This window comes from Squalius cephalus (genome assembly GCF_949319135.1).
Source record: "Squalius cephalus genome assembly, chromosome: 18".
In the NCBI taxonomy this organism is placed as follows: Eukaryota; Metazoa; Chordata; class Actinopteri; order Cypriniformes; family Leuciscidae; genus Squalius; species Squalius cephalus.
In genome coordinates this window covers 34,282,901-34,299,900 of record NC_137139.1, presented here as the reverse complement: position 1 = coordinate 34,299,900, position 17,000 = coordinate 34,282,901, and the positions used below count along the sequence as shown (strand labels likewise).

Below are 17,000 nucleotides of genomic sequence, written 5' to 3'. Positions count from 1 at the left end.
ATGATGCCCATATATAGTTGTCAGTCGGTTTTAATGGGCGGGATTTATGGTAATTGAGAATGAGTGTGCACGCGCGTCCCATTTACGACTGATTGGAATTCATTAACCCACACACACATTTCACTATCAAATCTGACGTTTACGAAGTATTTGTGAATCAGGAGAAGAATTTTCGGGAATGTCTCTTTACGCGCAAATCACTCACATATTTACTCGTATATTTACGAATGTTTCATGAATGAGACCCTTTGAGTTTATAAATCACAATTATGGCTTTTTGTTGCAATTGCATGTTTATTTCACACAATTCTGACTTTTTTCTGGAAATAGTTTATATCTCACAATTTTTTTCTCGCAATTGCGGCTATATTTTACAATTATGACTTTTTTATTACAATTATGACTAATTGCAACTATATTTTACAATCTTGACTTTTTTACTTGCACTTGCAAGTGTCTGTCACAATATTTTACTTGCATTTTTGAGTTTATATCTCACAATATAATGTTGACATTATGAAATTATAAATTATGACAATTTTTTCTCGCAATTGCCAGTTTATATTGTTTTTTTTCACAATTGCGACTAAATTTTACAATTCAGAATTTTTTCTTGCACTTGCTGTCAGGGTTTGGGATTGAGGAGATGAGGCAAGTACTCAATCGCAGAAGAATGAAGGCTTTTATTAAAAATAAAAATAAAACAAACAAAAACTACCCCAAGGGGGAGACTCGACTCGACTCGACTCGACGAACCAGCACAGGACTGCGAACACAGGGAGAATAATTAGGGAGCAAACAAAGCATGTAATGAGAGAGGACAGGTGAGGCAAATTAACCAATAATCAGATAACAAGATGGGCGGGGTTAGACAATCCACAGGAGAGCACATGACCAGTAAAAACAAATCACAAGCCATGCGCTCACACAAAACGAGACATGAACACGCAGCTAATGAGAACTAATGAAGCCATGTGTTCACACAGAACATGACAACATGAAAGCACACAGCCAGAGTAAAGCACAAGCTGCGTGCTACACAGAACAAGACAAAACAGGAGCGTCAGGGCTCTGTCACAAAACCAAGAAATAGACTAGACAGAAGTGACAGAACCCTGACCCTTGTGAGTTTATCTCACAAAATTTTTTCGCAATTTTGAGTGTATATCATAAGAAAAAAATTGTGAGTTTACACCATACAATTCAGAATTTTTTTAATCAATTGCGAGTTTATGTCTGACAATTTTTTTTAACGCAATTGCAAAATTATATCACACTTTTTGTGCCATATTTCTCACATTTGTGAGTTTATATCGTGCAATTCTGACTTTTTTCTCAGAATCACTTTAAACTTTAAACAGAATCAGATTTAAACTCTTAAACAAGTTATAAGTGAGATATAAAGTTGTAATTGCGAGGAAGAAAAGTCAGAATCCTGAGATATTTTTTTATTTTTTATTACATGGTGTCATAGATTTTTCCCTAAACCTAACTAACTGGGTCGTCTCCATTCGACGTTCCCTTCCTACTCTAAATCTACTTGGGTCGTCTCCAATCGACGTTCCCTGGGTCGTCTCCATTCGACGTTCCCTTCCTACTCTAAATCTACTTGGGTCGTCTCCAATCGACGTTCCCTAGCGTCTCCAATCGACGTTTAATATATAGTCTACCTAACTAACTTGCTTCCCTAACTAGCTTTCTTCCTGCGCAGGAATAATCGACAAACAGACTTCAGCAAATGTCCTTTAATCACGGCCAGGAGATCTTCCCGAGCAGTTCTCAGGGGATCTCAGACAAAGTCCATTGAGAATCCCACCAGCTAACACGAATACAACAGTTTTTATAGAATAGGGAGGTATGGCAAAATGATTGGACAAATGCATCTGCCAAATACATCGATATAAACCACCGTAGACACAGAGAACTCAATACTCAGATTAGTGATCAATTCTTCAAGATTTGATTCTTCAACAGCCTATGAGCTCACAGGCTTGTGTTTACTCACCCTAAAGCACCACATAACAGCAAGTTTGGCCTTATATAGTTATAATTCGGATCAATGTCCGAGTAAACTGTGGCAGCATTTCTTCATGCTGTTTTGTTTTTGTTGACTTGCATTTGCTTGCATATGTATTGTATGAGACACGATTCATTCTGTTGTGTTTCAGAGATTGATTTGCGTGTGTGTGTGTGTGTGTGTGTGTGTGTGTGTGTGTGTGTCAGGAGCAGGTGTGGATGCGGCGCTCCCGAAGACTTCTGAGTTGGCTCTGTTGCGCGATCAGAAACCTGACGTGTCCCGTCTGGACCTGCGGGTCGCTCGGATTCTGGACGTTCGGAAACATCCGGACTCAGCGTCACTGTACGTCCAGGAGGTGGAGTTAGGAGAACCCGCTCCCAGAACCGTGGTCAGCGGACTGACCAATCACGTGCCTCCGGAACAGGTTAACGACATCACAGTTGTATTGTTACAACCCGTCTAGATTAGCCTGGGAAAACCCAGACAAACTTCCGGCAAATTTAGATTTGCTCTACAAGTAGTCTGGCAAAGAGCTTATTCAAGTCCATTTCTAATCCGTCCAAATCGCGGCACCAATCAGAAACGTTGAGGCGGGCTTTACACGATGACGATCGCTCTGATTGGTTTTAGGTCTATCCAATTGCGCCCAGAGGCATTTGAGCGACGTCCGTTCAACTTTTAAATGCATTATTATATTCAAATAGCAAACACATGAGGACCGTCTCCATGAAAGACCCACTGGCAGATGAACGTGCTCCTACATTTCTCTCCGAAACGGTAGGAAATTAAATTAGATTTAATAGAGGATTTTAACTGTGACAAGATGACTGACAGGGCAGTTTACGTGACAGGATGCACGAGACAGATCCGTCCGATAAAGATGACGAAGAAGTATGTCCCAAAGCTTGCCTACTTTTTTGCTACACATTCAAAAGTAAATACCTTTTCTGCACAAAAAGAGTACATACTTTTATGGCGTAGTGTAACTTAGGCGAATTGGGACACAGCATATGGCTTTACACGATGACGAACGCTCTGATTGGTTTTAGGTCTATCCAATTGCGCCCAGAGGCATTTGAGCGACGTCCGTTGGTGACGCCCCTTTGGAAATGAGTTATTAATGAAGCTTTGCCAGACCATAACTCAGTTACTACTGAGAATGGTCTGGTTTTAACCAGGCTACGTCTAGATCCAAAGACCGAACATGAAAAACAATACGAAACGATAAGGTTTCTTTTTTCATGGAAAAGCGAATGAAACAATGTTAATTGAATTTAACAGGTTTATTGGGGATTGAGCCGACAGAGCCCAAAATAACGAACAAAAAAATAACTAATTTGTATATACCTCTTACTGCCCTAATCCACAAAATAAAATAAAATAAAATACAATTACTTCCCCAACTCCCTAATCCTAATAAACATCCTAAAACACTGATCTGAAGGAGCTGTAAATAAACATCAGCAGCTCGAGACGCTTGTGTTCGGTTGTGTCGTGAATATACACGGCTTCCACACATTTAGCGCTTACTCCAGAATATTAAAAATTTATTAAAATCCCATGTAGTACTTTTTATTATATTAATATGTAATGTATCATATTTTTACTGGCCAAAATAGATGGAAGCATTTTGTAAATGTTGCAAACAGCACATGTGAAAGAAATACATTTTCCAAATAAACAAAGAAATTCAAAATCTCAAAACAGTCAAAATTTGCTTTTTTTTAACATATATTTTGGACAATATTTATACATTTTGATTTTAAAATATTTAAAAATATCAGGTCAAATAAAGGACTCTAAATGTTTTTAAGTCTTTTATTCTCACCAAGGCTGCATTTATTTGATCAAAAATACAGTAAAAACAATGAAATATTATTATAATGTAAATCAGCTGATGTAAATCAGCTAAAGTGAAATTTATTCCTGTGATCAAAGCTGAATTTTCAGCATCATTACTCCAGTCTTCAGTGTCACATGATCCTTCAGAAACCACTCTAATATGATGATCTGGTAATATGATGCTCAAGAAACATTTATGATTATTATCAGTGTTGAAAACTGTTCATATTTCTGTGGAAACTGTCATACATTTTATTTTTCCGGATTCTTTGATGAATGAAAACTTCAAAAGAACAGCATTTATTTGAAATAGAATCTTTTGTAACATTATAAATCTAATTTTGATCAATTTAATGCGTCCTTGCTGAATAAAAGTATTAATTAAAAAAAAAAGTAATAATAGTAATAAAATGGACCCCATGTGTTATTCAGGATGTATTGTGTTTGTGTGTGCAGCTGGTGGGCTGTCTGGTGGTGTTGTTGTGTAACGGACGGCCAGTGAAGGTACGAGGTGTTCAGTCGCAGGCCCGCCTCCTCTGCGCTGTCAATCAAGAGAGCATGGAACCGTTGACTCCGCCCACTTCTGCTCAGCCGGGCGACAGAATCACTTTCCAGAATTACCCTGGTAAGAGCTGTTCGTCATAAACCCCGCATAAACAGCAGTGTTGGGAAAGTTATTTTTAAAAGTGATGCATTACAATATTGCGTTACTCCCAAAAAAAGTAACTAATTGCTTTACTTAGCTACTTTTTATGATAAGTAATGCGTTACGTTACTTTTGCGTTACTTTTTCTCACCTGGGCTGGGCTTGTTTGTTTTTTAATAACAACAACAAAAGTTTTATTTTTGGCAAATGTTCAGGCCCTTTCACACCAAAAGTGAAGTCAATAAGCCTCAGGCTGAAGGAAATGCATATTTACTCCTGTCCAAACAAACCTTTGAGCTTCTGCCGATTAAAGAACAATAGGAGACAGGAGAAGGAAGTTCAACACTCTTATTTCCAAATCTAATCTAAAGTAATTTTTGCTTATTAGTATGGTTGAATTAGATCATTGAAGGTCAGCAGCAAAGACATTGGTTAATAAAGTGAGATTAAATACATAAAGTATATTTGTGTAATTTAATATAGTTAATTATAAAAGTTTTGCGTAAAATTCTGAGATTGCATTTCACTGTTTTTATTCATTTTGAGGAATACTGAATGTTTTCGTACAAGTGAGATGAGCAAATGCATGTTCACATTTAGTCTAGAACTAAAATAACCAGCATGTTTACATACACACACACACACACACACACACACACACACACACACACACACACACACAAACACACACCACCTCCTCACTTTATTTCTCTCAACATGGGGGCAAGGAGAGCTGTCAGTCAATAACTAGCGTAACTTGTTTGAAAAAGTAACTTGGACATTTTGTTGTAAATTGAAAAAGTAATGCGTTACTTTACTAGTTACTTGGAAAAGTAATCTGATTACATAACTCAAGTTACTTGTAATGAGTAACTCCCAACACTGTAAACATCCATCAGAGTTTGTGACGGACTGTGTTTGTGATGTGCAGGTGAACCAGAGAAAGAGTTGAATCCCAAACAGCGGATCTGGGAGCGTTTGCTGCCCGACCTGTGCACAGATGCGAAGGGCGTGGCCACGTATAAGGGCGTGGCATTCGAAGTCCGTGGGAAGGGCCTCTGCCGGGCCCCGAACATCAGCAACGGCGGGATCAAGTGAAAACACAGTCATCCTGTCATTCATGATCAAAATCACACCAATAAATCATTAAAAACCACCAAAAGCCTCAGTGTAACATGTTTAACAGTTAACTCACATAAATACAAGATGCTGAAAGTATATTATATTTATGATATAATAAATATAACATACAATTACTGGTAATATAATATGTAATATTTATGGGAATTTGTTTTCATGAGTACAAGAAAACATTATATAGAAAGTCAATTTATCATTTTAGACAGTGATAAAGACCAAATTCATTCAGTTTTACAGTATTTTTGGCACATTTAAAGGGCTAATTTACCCAAAAAAGTAAATTCTGTCTTTATTTACTCACCCTCATGTCATTCCACACCCGCAAGTCTTTTGTTCATCTTCTGAACACAAATGAAGATCATTTTGATGAAATCTGAGAGATTTGAAAGCTACACAATTACCACTTTCCTTGCTCACGGGTATGCGTGATGGAGATTCATATTTTTTAAAATAAAATGGTAAATTATGTTGTTTTTGCACAAAGCACTCGCATAAATAGAATGATCTATATATTGACATATCTTATAATAATATAATGGTAACACTTTATAATAGTTAATGTTAATTAATGTATTAACTAACATGAGCTATAACAATGAGCAAAACATTTGTTATAGTATTTATTAATCTTCATTAATGTTAGTTGATAAAAATACAGCTGTTCATTGTTAGTTCACAGTGCATTAACTAATGTTAGCAAATACAAGCTTTATTTTTAATAACATATTAGTAAATGTTGATATTATATGAACTAAGATTAATAAATGCTAAAGAAGTATTGTTCATTCTTAGTTCATGTTAACTAATGAACCTTATTGTAAAGTGTTACTAAATTAATAAAATATGCACTATTTTTATGCTTATAATGTATTTGCATACAAGAGTACAATAAAACAAATGGAGGTTAACAATAATGCATGGTAAAAGGTAAACAATGTTCAAATAAATGTTCAAATTTTACAAGTTTTCAGTGCATTTCTGAAGTGGTTCCAGTTTCATTCCTGAGGCCAGTTTTGCATAACACGAATTTTTTTGTAATTTGTTACTCTGACGCCATGATTACTGTAGAGGGCGTGGTTCTGAGCCCACATGGGCGTGGCTGCAGGTGTGGGCGGGGTTAAAGCCCACCCCCCTCCATAACCGTTGTTCAGTGAGTCTTCCGGTGTTAAACAGGTAAGTCGTCTGTTCACATCACTCACATCTCGTTTTTTTATTTATTTATTAACGCTGTTTTATGTGTGTGTCGCGCTGGATTTTAACTTGCATAAGGTATGTAAAGTGATTCTTGTTTGTTTCTATTGTTGCTTTTCTTATGAATTGATAAACGCTCAAGTAAAAACTGCGAGGTGCATGCTATATCTGATGTGGTTTAGAATCATGTCTATAAAGAAAGTTACAGAGAATGTCACAAAACCTAGTGAGTTTTCTACCTAGAGCGCATTTTTAGGCGTTTCTGATGTCTAGGTAGGCAGTATAGTGTGTTTTCAGACGCACTCTCTGTGTTTGTGTTTATTTCGGGATCTTGAGATGGTTTTACCGGCAGCCACGCGCTGATCCGGATCGATCATCATTCCATTAGGATCCGGATGGTTCCGGAACTTTTCTTTTTTTGGCTCCGATGATGATGATGATGATGGTCTCTGAGTTCGGGGGCGCGCCGCCGGGGGTTGTGTGCGCGTGCACAGGTGTGAGTTCAATGACTTCTGCGGCAGCTCAGCAATGCTGTCAAATCACATCAATTACCTGTCAAACATTTACACGCAATGAGTCAAACATCCTGTGACTTTAACAAGACAGCCCTGACTAAAACGTTTCATGCTTTTACCACGTTTTCGAACATGCACCATATTGATTCTGTGTGTTCTTAAACCTGTTTACTGTCAACCCCTTTTGGAGAACAGATCTGAACTTAAAGGGTTAGTTCACCCAAAAATGAAAATTGTCCCATAATTTAGCCATCCTAGGTGTATATGACTTCCTTCTTTCAGCCAAACACAATCAGAGTTAAATAAATATCCTGGCTCTTCCCAGCTGTAAAATGGGAGTAAATGGTACCTGAGATTTTGAAGCCCAAAAAAAGTGCATCCATCCATCATAAAAGTAATCCATACGACTCCAGGGGTTAATAAAGGCTTTCTGAAGCAAAGTGATGTGTTTAAAAAAAAAAAGAGAGAAATATTCATATTTATAACTATAAATTATCCCTAGACTCGCGTACGGCTGTTACCGGAAGCTAGTGATAATAGTTTATAAAGTTAAAAATATGAATATTTATCTTACAAGAACGCATGGATTCGCTTCAGAAGGCCTTACAAACCCCTGGAGTCGTATGGATTACTTTTATGATGGATGGATGCACTTTTTTGGGCTACAAAAACTCTTAACTACTATTTACTCCCATTATAAAGCTGGAAAGAGCCAGGATATTTTTTAATATAACTCAGATTGTGTTCGACTGAAAGAAGAAAGTCATATACACCTAGTGAGTAAATTATGGGATCATTTTCGTTTTTGATGAAGTAACCCTTGTTGGATGTTGTAATTGTGTTGGAATGTTGGAATTCATGAATGTTTTGGAATAAGCACTAGTGAAAGCACTTCAAAAAATGAAAGTGCAAAACAGATATAGAAGTTAACATGAAGTGTCCAACTGAAGTGCATCATCTGTGTATTTGAAGTGCACTTGTTGTTGGAATTATCAGTGTGAACTCTATTTACACTACTAAACAGCATAGAGTAGTGCATAAAGAATTGGGACACGCCTAAATATGTGCCTTGATGCCTTCCTACCTTCCTCAATTAGACTGATATATGGATATGAAATCTGTAATTCGTTTCTGGGGTTCAGCGGGGGAGAATCTAAACGGGGTCTTGAGTTTCACGTCAGAGCGGCACAAACCGGTCAGACTGCTGTCCATAGAGAGATCTGAATGAGAAAGGTGAACTTGTGTCACAGGTTTCAGGGTGTGTCTTAGATTTACTCTTTCTCACACACACACACACACACACACACACACACAGAAACGCCCAAACATTTGTGGACTGAACTAAATCAACACACTACAGCTTCTATATGATAGAGGGATATTATAACAATACGTATGGAAAACTGTGTCAGAAATTGTTGGAATGCGAGTTTGGTTCAAAAACATTGACAATCTTGCTTATATAATGTTTTTGATTATATAGCACACACATGCATTATTATTTATTTTTTTACAATGATGCTAAAATTATCATAATTTTTGTCAGAATTTATTTGAAATAGGCCTATGTAATCAAAATGTAATCTTGACCATCAGATTTCTGTCTTTCCCCAGTAAAGTAGCCGTACTGGACTTGTTTCCAAGATGACATGCCTTAAAATGTCTTGGGTTAAATCGAGTGAAAACAACCTGTTTGCGGTGTAGATTTCCGTCATGTTTGTGCAGTGTCAATTTCACCAAGCTATGTGACTTTAAGGCACAATATGTAAGATTTTTGATTAAAATATCCCAAAACCCAACAATGATCTATATTGTGTTGAATTGTGCACTTACTTTATCCCAAATGTTTCCAACAATGTTTAAATCCAGAGAAATCAGCTATTTTAACCAGTGTAACAATTTTGTAATATTGTAACAATCAATACGTCACCGGTCAATGACGTCATATACCCATGTTACCCTTGATTTCTGGTTTTACTTCCGTAGAAACCATGGAAACACCAAAGATGCTTTAATATATGATTTGTTTTATTAGACTTAACAACTGTGTTTGGATACATTTAGCCTATTGAAAGAAAACGAATCATTGTTATATAGCTCAACATGGTTAGTCTTATTGTTTGAATTCCTTGTTTTCTTGATTTAACCGCAAGTCACATGTTTGTACCTCAGAGATAACATTATTCTGTCAAGTGTCTAACAGAATAGTGACAGTAGTAGGATAGGAACAGTAATACAGCATTTTCTCCACCGTTCGATAGCCTATATGCATGCCATTTAGCAACACAAGTCATTAAAATTATTTCTCATATTGAAATCATCTTTATCACCTCATTATCATAGCAGTAACGATATAACATAACTTTCAAGTTTCAACACACTTAAATGTATTTTTAGTATGATTGTTTTGACCAAGTTAAACAGCGCTGCGTTACCACACAATTTTAATTCGTCAAATAAAGTGACCATGAGTAGTAATTCAGCACTCGCGGCTGTTTTATTAGAATGAAATCGTAGCGGTAACAATGTTCAGGTTCAGGGAAGGAGGCGGACGTTAAACGTAATTATAATCGTAAAATGGCTACTAGCAGCGAAACTTACTGTGCCTTTCAGCTGTCCAACACAACAACCGCATATTTACTGTATCTGTTCGGTTACAGTCCTTATGACTCCAAAATAATCCCTCCTTCTCACAAAGAATCAACATAGTAGTAGTAGTAGTAGTAGTAGCTTTATTGTCACTAGTCACAAGTACCAGCGAAATTAGCCATCAACCTGTCCATACAAAACATACATACAATATGACAAGGGGGTAGACAGGACAGGAAGACAGAGCATTGAGGAAAAAAATACAGCATAACATGAGGAGAGGTGAGGAGAAAAAAAGGCAACCCCCAGACTATGCTCCTGTATGACTATGCCCCACATTGGTCGTCTATGGAATTCTACACGTACGCATCATGCATACTGAAAGAATTTTAATATTTTTTAATTACACATAATTACACAGAAACTGCAAGCAACACATTGAATGCACATTGAAATGAGTTCATACTGAGTTCATGTGACAGCAGTTTGACAAATGTTTATTGTGGCATACTGCATATTGTTTTCAATATTACATGAAATATTGTATTTAATATTAAATAGTATTCCGCTCTGTTTTAGTGTATAAGCGATGGCAGCATCTCAACTCCTGGACGAACAAGATGAACAAGACAACGGCGACTTCCATGTGATGGTGATGGTGGAAGATAGGACACGCCCCCAAACCGGACAGACACGCCCCTCTCCGGACACGCCCACTAGCAATCAGGTTGCCGACAGCAAGCCGACACGTTTGGCGCGGGGTTTCCGGAAAGCCTTGCGGAAAAACCAGGATTACATCCGCATCGCCATCCCGAAGTCCGGCGTCCCTCGGCTGCCGTCGGAATGGTGGAAGACGGGAATCGCGTTCATCTGGGCTGGTTTTAACCTCATCCTTACGACCGTCATGATCACCGTCATCCACGAGAGAGTCCCGGATAAGTCCGTCAGCCCGCCGTTACCGGACAAGTTCTTCGATTACGTGCCGCGTGCGGAGTGGGCGTTTTCCGTCACCGAGGTGAACGGAATGATCCTGGTGGCTCTGTGGTTCATCCAATGGCTCTTCCTCAAGCACAGGTGAGCATTTGGTGTAAGAGCTGCTCGTTTTATCAGAACTAACAAAAGCACACCTCAAAGCCAGCCTGAACCGACCGTTCAAGCATTTGCAAGCGTCACGCCTTATGAGAATTCGGATCAAAACGGCACAAAGAAATTACAGACGCAATATTATATATGCAAAGACATTGTGTCTGCGTACATCGTCAGTAAAGACGGCTTCCGAAGACTAATACAAACACTCGACAAAAGATACCAGCTGCCATCTCGCACTCATTTCACACGAGTTGCTATTCCTGAAATGAATAGCATTGAAGTGAAATACTCTGCCTTGAGTTTAACGGTCCATTATTAGCAATCTATTTTTTGGTTTTGATTTCTGTTAGATTTTATTTATTGTTACGACTGAAGTTTAGGTTAGTTAATCTTAATTTATTTAGTTGTCTGTTTTAAAGATACAATTTATTACAATTTTGTTTATCAAGCAGTAATACTGTAATAACACACACTGTACAGTAATTATATTTCATTGTGAAATGTGTGCCCTGAAAGACAATTTTGAAGTTTATTTATCATTATGACTTAAGTTTAGGTTAGTTAACCTTAATTTATTTAATATTGTCTGTTTTAAAGACAGTTTATTACAGTTTTGTTTATCAAGCTGTTAATACTATGTTATTTCATTGTGAAATGTTTTATGCACTTCTTGTGCACTGAATACATTTAGAATGTAGCATGTTTGAAAGAGCAAAAACAATTTCCAAAATCGCTAATAAAATCGCAATATGATTATTTTGTCCATATTGCACAGCCCTAATTAGCAGCATTGCTACTTTTATTTAGTTACTCCCAAACACTGCCATCCAATCACTGCCTCGACTGATAAAACATGTGATGTGTGCTATGCAGGAGTAAATTCAAACTCAACTCAGTCCCATAATTCCTCCTTGTCCCGTTGTGTTGACAGAGCCATTGTGGGCCGAAGGTTTTTCTTCCTGCAGGGAATGTTGTATTTGTACCGTATGGTGACCATGTACATCACAACTCTTCCAGTTCCCAGCATGCACATGGAGTGCGCCCCGAAGGTGAGTGCTGCTCAACCAACAGAATAGTAGTACAGAATCTCCGGATCAAGACACAGGAAGTGAGAGATAAAAGCATTGCTGATGCACTTTGTAGTCTTTGAACGAAATGTGATTTTTATCAGCTTTTTGTTCAAAATGATGCTTTTTTACGAAACTTACCGTATTTTCCGGACTATAAGTCGCACTTTTTTTCATAGTTTGGCTGGTCCTGCGACTTATAATCAGGTGCAACTTCTATATCAAAATTAATTCAGACTGAGATGAACCAAGAGAAAACATAACCGTCTACAGCCGCGAGAGGGCGCTCTAGTTGGCGGAGTTGTTCAGAAGCGACACCAAGGGATGAAGAAAATGATTTGGAATGAGATTGCGGGAGCTTGGTGAACTTGTTTACTGGTACATTTCTTGTTGGACTCGCTGGCTTATGTTAATTTAACCTATTCAGCCTCCCAGGTATATGTTCTTTATGCTATTGTGTAGCTGAATAACTGTTAATGTGTTGCGTTAACACACCGGACACCTATTCAGCCTGTTGTTCTGTGTGCTACTGTGTAGTTGAATAACTTGCCTATATTGATTAAATGTCTGTTCTTGGTCTTGGATTTTGTGAAATACATTTCTAAATAAATGCGACTTATAGTCCAGTGCGACTTATATGTTTTTTTCCTCTTCATGACGCATTTTTTGACTGATGCGACTTATACTCCGGAGCGACTTATAGTCCGAAAAATACGGTACCCACATTTAAGTTTTGATCAAAAATAATGCATGAAGCTAGAATAATTTTTTTGTTGTTGTTGTTTAAAAGCAGAGGTGCTTTTCTTCTTTTACAAAATTGTGTGTTCAGATATTCATACAACAAAATATTATGGGGCCATGAAAGTTTTGTGAAAATTATCAAAAATTCTAGCAACTTAAAAAAAAAATAAAAAAAAAAAGCTAATGGAGAAAAAGTTAATTTAAATTATAGGTTAATCGTCAGATTTTTAGCTTATATAAACATCACTAAATATGTCTTAAAACTTATAAAATGCAAAAGTGCATTCTCATAATATATCTCGATGCAAAGTAAAAACCCAGATAATGAAATGTATAATCTAAGAATGTTTTGCTAACGTTCCATTAAGTTATGAAAACAATTATTCCTGAATGTTCCTGAACATCCAACATTTAAAAAAAACCCCATCTTGGTTATGTGAACATTACACTTTACCATTCTTCAAACATTATGGGAACGTTACTTTTGAATATTCTCTGAAGATTCTGAAACAAGTTTCCAACTAAAACGTTTCAGAAAAGATCTTTCATGTACGATGTATAAATAACATTTTGAGAACATTATTAAAGTCCAGATAACGTTGAACAAGCGTTCTATTAATGTTACTGGAAGAACGTTTGTTCACAACTTTGAGGGAACCTTTGCAGAACTGTTAGCTTGTCACTGTTACTGTTAGCTTGGAAAGCAGACGACCGTGCATTTATTTGTGCGTTAAATTATATGTTTTAAGTTCTGGTTTGCTTAAAAATCACGTCTGATATGTTTGTTCGCTGTTTGCGTGTAATGGTGAAGTGTAGCTTTGATGCTTTTACCTCATGTTCGCTCTGCTTCTCTCTGTAGCTCCACGGTGATTCTCACGGCAAGATCAAGCGAGTTTTGCAGCTGGTGTCTGGAGGAGGTTTGTCCATCACAGGCTCCCATCTCATGTGTGGAGACTTTCTGTACAGCGGCCACACGGTCATGCTGACCCTCACCTTCCTCTTCATCCAGGAATGTGAGTACGAGGAAACCATTACTGTGTCTTCATTTTTTTTTACCACAATAACTGGTAAATGCCCAATTTTACCAGCCTTTGATGACAACTTAATGACAAAGAACAGTTCTCTTGCGCATGGTCCTTCGAAAGTGGTGTTTTTGTCTGCTTTAGTTGTGATCGGGTCTTTAAAGGGGGGGTACAATGGTGTTTCATGTATTCAGAGTTGTTTACAATGTTAAAGAGATGGATTCTCATGCTAAACATGGCTAAAGTTTAAAAAAAATATTTTGGACGAATAACGGAGAATTTCTGTGCCGAAAATCTTACTTCCGGGTTGGTACAAGTTTCGGCTGTTTTTTTTCGATCGTGGAACTAATGACGTAGACGAGAGTGGAACTCCTTATATGAGCATTTCTCTCGGAAAAGCGCGCACGCGCACACATCGACCAGAGGAGAGCGAGACCGCGCACATCAACGCGCTTCAACAGGAAATCATCAGCAGCGCTGCAAAGGATTTGTTCAAGTATGTCTCCAAAAAAGTGTGTTTTTGGATGTGAGGGAAAGCTCACCAAAGAGCGTTCAGTGTGTTCAGCTTCCCAAAGAACCCAGCATTACAGGAACAGTGGATGCAGTTTGTTTTTCTGGGGCAGCAACGGAGTGTAGCAAGTGCGGTTGTGTGTTCTGGTCATTTCAGTGACGAATGTTTTATTAAGGCCCAGGTCGACGCTTGACTCTATAGCTCCGCCCACGTCACGCCTCCAGGAGCTTTTCTGGATAGAATCGGAAAGCTGTATTTTTCTTTTAGAAATACGATAAAACTAAAGACTTTTTGGAGATATGAAGGATGCACTTCTACTCTATAGGTCCTCAAGATTAACATGAGATTAGGTGAAACTGTGTAAGTTATGTACCCTTTAATTTTACACTGTAGTTCTCTATCAAATGAATGACAACATCCCAGCTAACAGGGAACGTTTCCATAACTGTTCAATAACGTTCTTCAGTAATAACAATAGAATGTTCTCATAACATTCTCAAAATTCTAGAATCTAATGTTCCTCTAACGTTCTCATAACTAAAAAAGAAACGTTTTTTATATGTAAAAAACTGGCGAGCCAGCCAGGAGCCACCATCAGATGATAGATGAGCTCATGTGTTTATTTTAAATGATTTAAAATGGAAAAACTAAGTTGTATTTTCTTTTGTGGATGTCCCAGTTAGATTAAATGTTCATGTTATATTTTTGTTGCATTTGTGGTTTAATACAAATTTACAAGTTGTGTAGAATAGGCAAATATGATAATATTCAAGCCACTGAAAATAATCAAATCAACAATCGCATTGCATCGTGTTTTGACGTATCGGCAATTATTGTATGATTAAATATTGAGTGTTCATAAGCCCAAATGTTTACTCTGAGAGCCTCTTCTTGCTAGTTCTTTTTGTTTTTGTGTGACTACATTTGTAAGATTATTGTATTGTGTTGTAGACTCACCCCGCTCACTACTCTGGCGTTGCTATCACGTGATCTGCTGGTTGCTAAGTGCAGTTGGCGTGGTCTGTATCCTGATAGGGCATGAGCATTACAGCGTGGATGTAGTGGTGGCGTATTTCATCACCTCACGCCTCTTCTACTGGTACCACACCATGGCCAACAACCAGGTAAAAGCTTGCGTAAACTACAGATCCTACAAAAGCAACATTCAAATTCCACTCAATCTCTTCTTGGGAAGATGCAGTAGATTGAATTTGAGGATTTCCAGCATGTAAAACTATGAATTGCTGAGATGCACAATTTTGTTGACAATTAATGATAAATAATAATTTGTCATGATTTAATGTTCCAAGCAAACTTATTTTGGAAATGTTTCTCGAGCAGCAAATCAGTTGCTAAAACAAAAGCTCATTCTATATCTCGTATTCTACAGGTTCATGCTGACAAACAGGTTAATGTTTTGTTCGTGTTAAATGGCAAATTGGACCAAAATAACCAGCACATTTTGGATTCTCTCCTGATTTTGTAGGCCTTGAGAGGGTCTCCTTACAACTACCTGAACCGAACGTGGTGGAGCCTACTGTTTAACTTCCTGGAGAAGAACGTTAGAACAACGGTTCCCTGCACGTTCTCGTGGCCCGTGTCGCTTCCACCCGCGTGTTTCAAGAACCCGTGCAAGAGCTACTCAAAAGTGCAGAGCACAAGAGATGAATGACAAGCTCAAGTGTCAGACTGTGCGTTTGTTGGGTAACAAACACTATCTGTGCGAATTTAGATCCTGTTTACTTGAAGTGCAGAACCTCAGACCTGTCTGGGAGCTTTACGTGCTTTTGATGGAAGAAAGTGTGTGGTTCCTGGTGGAGGTTATATCTGTATCAACATGTGCTGTTGTACAGCGCTGCGCTCATCTGAGGGGAACAGAGCGTTCACTTCCTGATGACGGTATTTTTTTTTTTTTCACACTCAAACATAATTAAGATGTTTATTTTAATGGTGTTTCTCAATGAAGGATTGAAAAGTTGTTGTATAGTTTATAATTTATGTTCATTGCCTTATGTTCAAATGTTTTATGCAAAATAAATACTATTTTCTTAAGTTCTAGAACTCTTAGAACTTATTTCACAGATTACACTTTCTATTGTTTGTGTTTACTTATTGTTCTTATGTATCTTTATTCTTATACTTATTTTTTTTAGTTTAGTGCAATTTAAGTTAAGTCATGCTGATTGCCTATGTAGATGTATATGTAGGCCTATGTGATCAACAAGTTCAAAGTCTGAACATTTGTGCACATTGCATAGTGTGATTTGCTAAAATGCAAATACTTTTTGTTAGGGCTGCTCTTTTAGGGCAAAAATCATAATCACGATTATTTTGGTCAATATTGAAATCACGATTATTTAACATGATTATTATAACATCGTTGTCAAAACAATCCCAATTCCCTCCAAAACACTGTATTCTGCTACCAGGCCAGTAGCTGGCGATGTCACTTTGTAAAGGAAAACGACACGCTTATAGACTGTGATATGTGACGTGATATGCATTTGTATGACGTCTTTGTTTTCCGAATTTGCGTTTTTGTAATTTGCACGGAGACGATCTGGTATCATTTAAAAAAAAAAATATTGTAGTGTAAATGAACAGGCAAAACGCATTAAAAAGCTTTTCGT

At 37.5% G+C, this 17,000-nt stretch overlaps 2 protein-coding genes across 6 annotated transcripts in view; both read left to right on the top strand.

The window, feature by feature from the left end:
- The window catches only part of aimp1b (aminoacyl tRNA synthetase complex interacting multifunctional protein 1b), a 10,365-nt gene extending 4,707 nt beyond the window's left edge, over positions 1-5,658 (top strand). For 2 of the 4 annotated variants that reach the window (XM_079849220.1, XM_079849221.1), the window contains exons 5-7: positions 2,224-2,441; positions 4,316-4,484; positions 5,437-5,658. In XM_079849220.1, coding sequence (XP_079705346.1) covers positions 2,224-2,441; positions 4,316-4,484; positions 5,437-5,603 — 554 coding nt within the window. In that variant the 3' untranslated portion in view covers positions 5,604-5,658. The remainder of the gene's footprint in view (positions 1-2,223; positions 2,442-4,315; positions 4,485-5,436) is intronic. The other 2 variants (XM_079849222.1, XM_079849223.1) reach the window with 1 other exon arrangement.
- A 1,092-nt stretch (positions 5,659-6,750) lies between these two features.
- On the top strand, positions 6,751-16,457 carry sgms2b (sphingomyelin synthase 2b). 2 transcript variants are annotated; one of them, XM_079849216.1, is made up of 6 exons: positions 6,751-6,818; positions 10,520-11,014; positions 11,961-12,078; positions 13,697-13,850; positions 15,322-15,494; positions 15,857-16,457. In XM_079849216.1, exons 2-6 carry the CDS (start codon positions 10,530-10,532, stop codon positions 16,040-16,042), a joined length of 1,116 nt encoding a protein of 371 aa, XP_079705342.1. In that variant the 5' UTR covers positions 6,751-6,818; positions 10,520-10,529; the 3' UTR covers positions 16,043-16,457. The 2 variants fall into 2 exon arrangements, with proteins under 2 accessions (XP_079705342.1, XP_079705343.1); XM_079849217.1 differs by lacking the exon at positions 6,751-6,818 and adding an exon at positions 6,829-6,914.
- Positions 16,458-17,000: the final 543 nt, after the last annotated feature.

Coding starts and splice junctions, on each gene's coding strand:
- sgms2b (XM_079849216.1), top strand. CDS start 10,530: ATGGCAGCATCTCAACTCCTGGACGAACAAGATGAACAAGACAACGGC. Junction 13,851..15,321: donor CTTCCTCTTCATCCAGGAAT/GTGAGTACGAGG, acceptor ATTGTGTTGTAG/ACTCACCCCGCTCACTACTC. Junction 15,495..15,856: donor ACACCATGGCCAACAACCAG/GTAAAAGCTTGC, acceptor CTGATTTTGTAG/GCCTTGAGAGGGTCTCCTTA.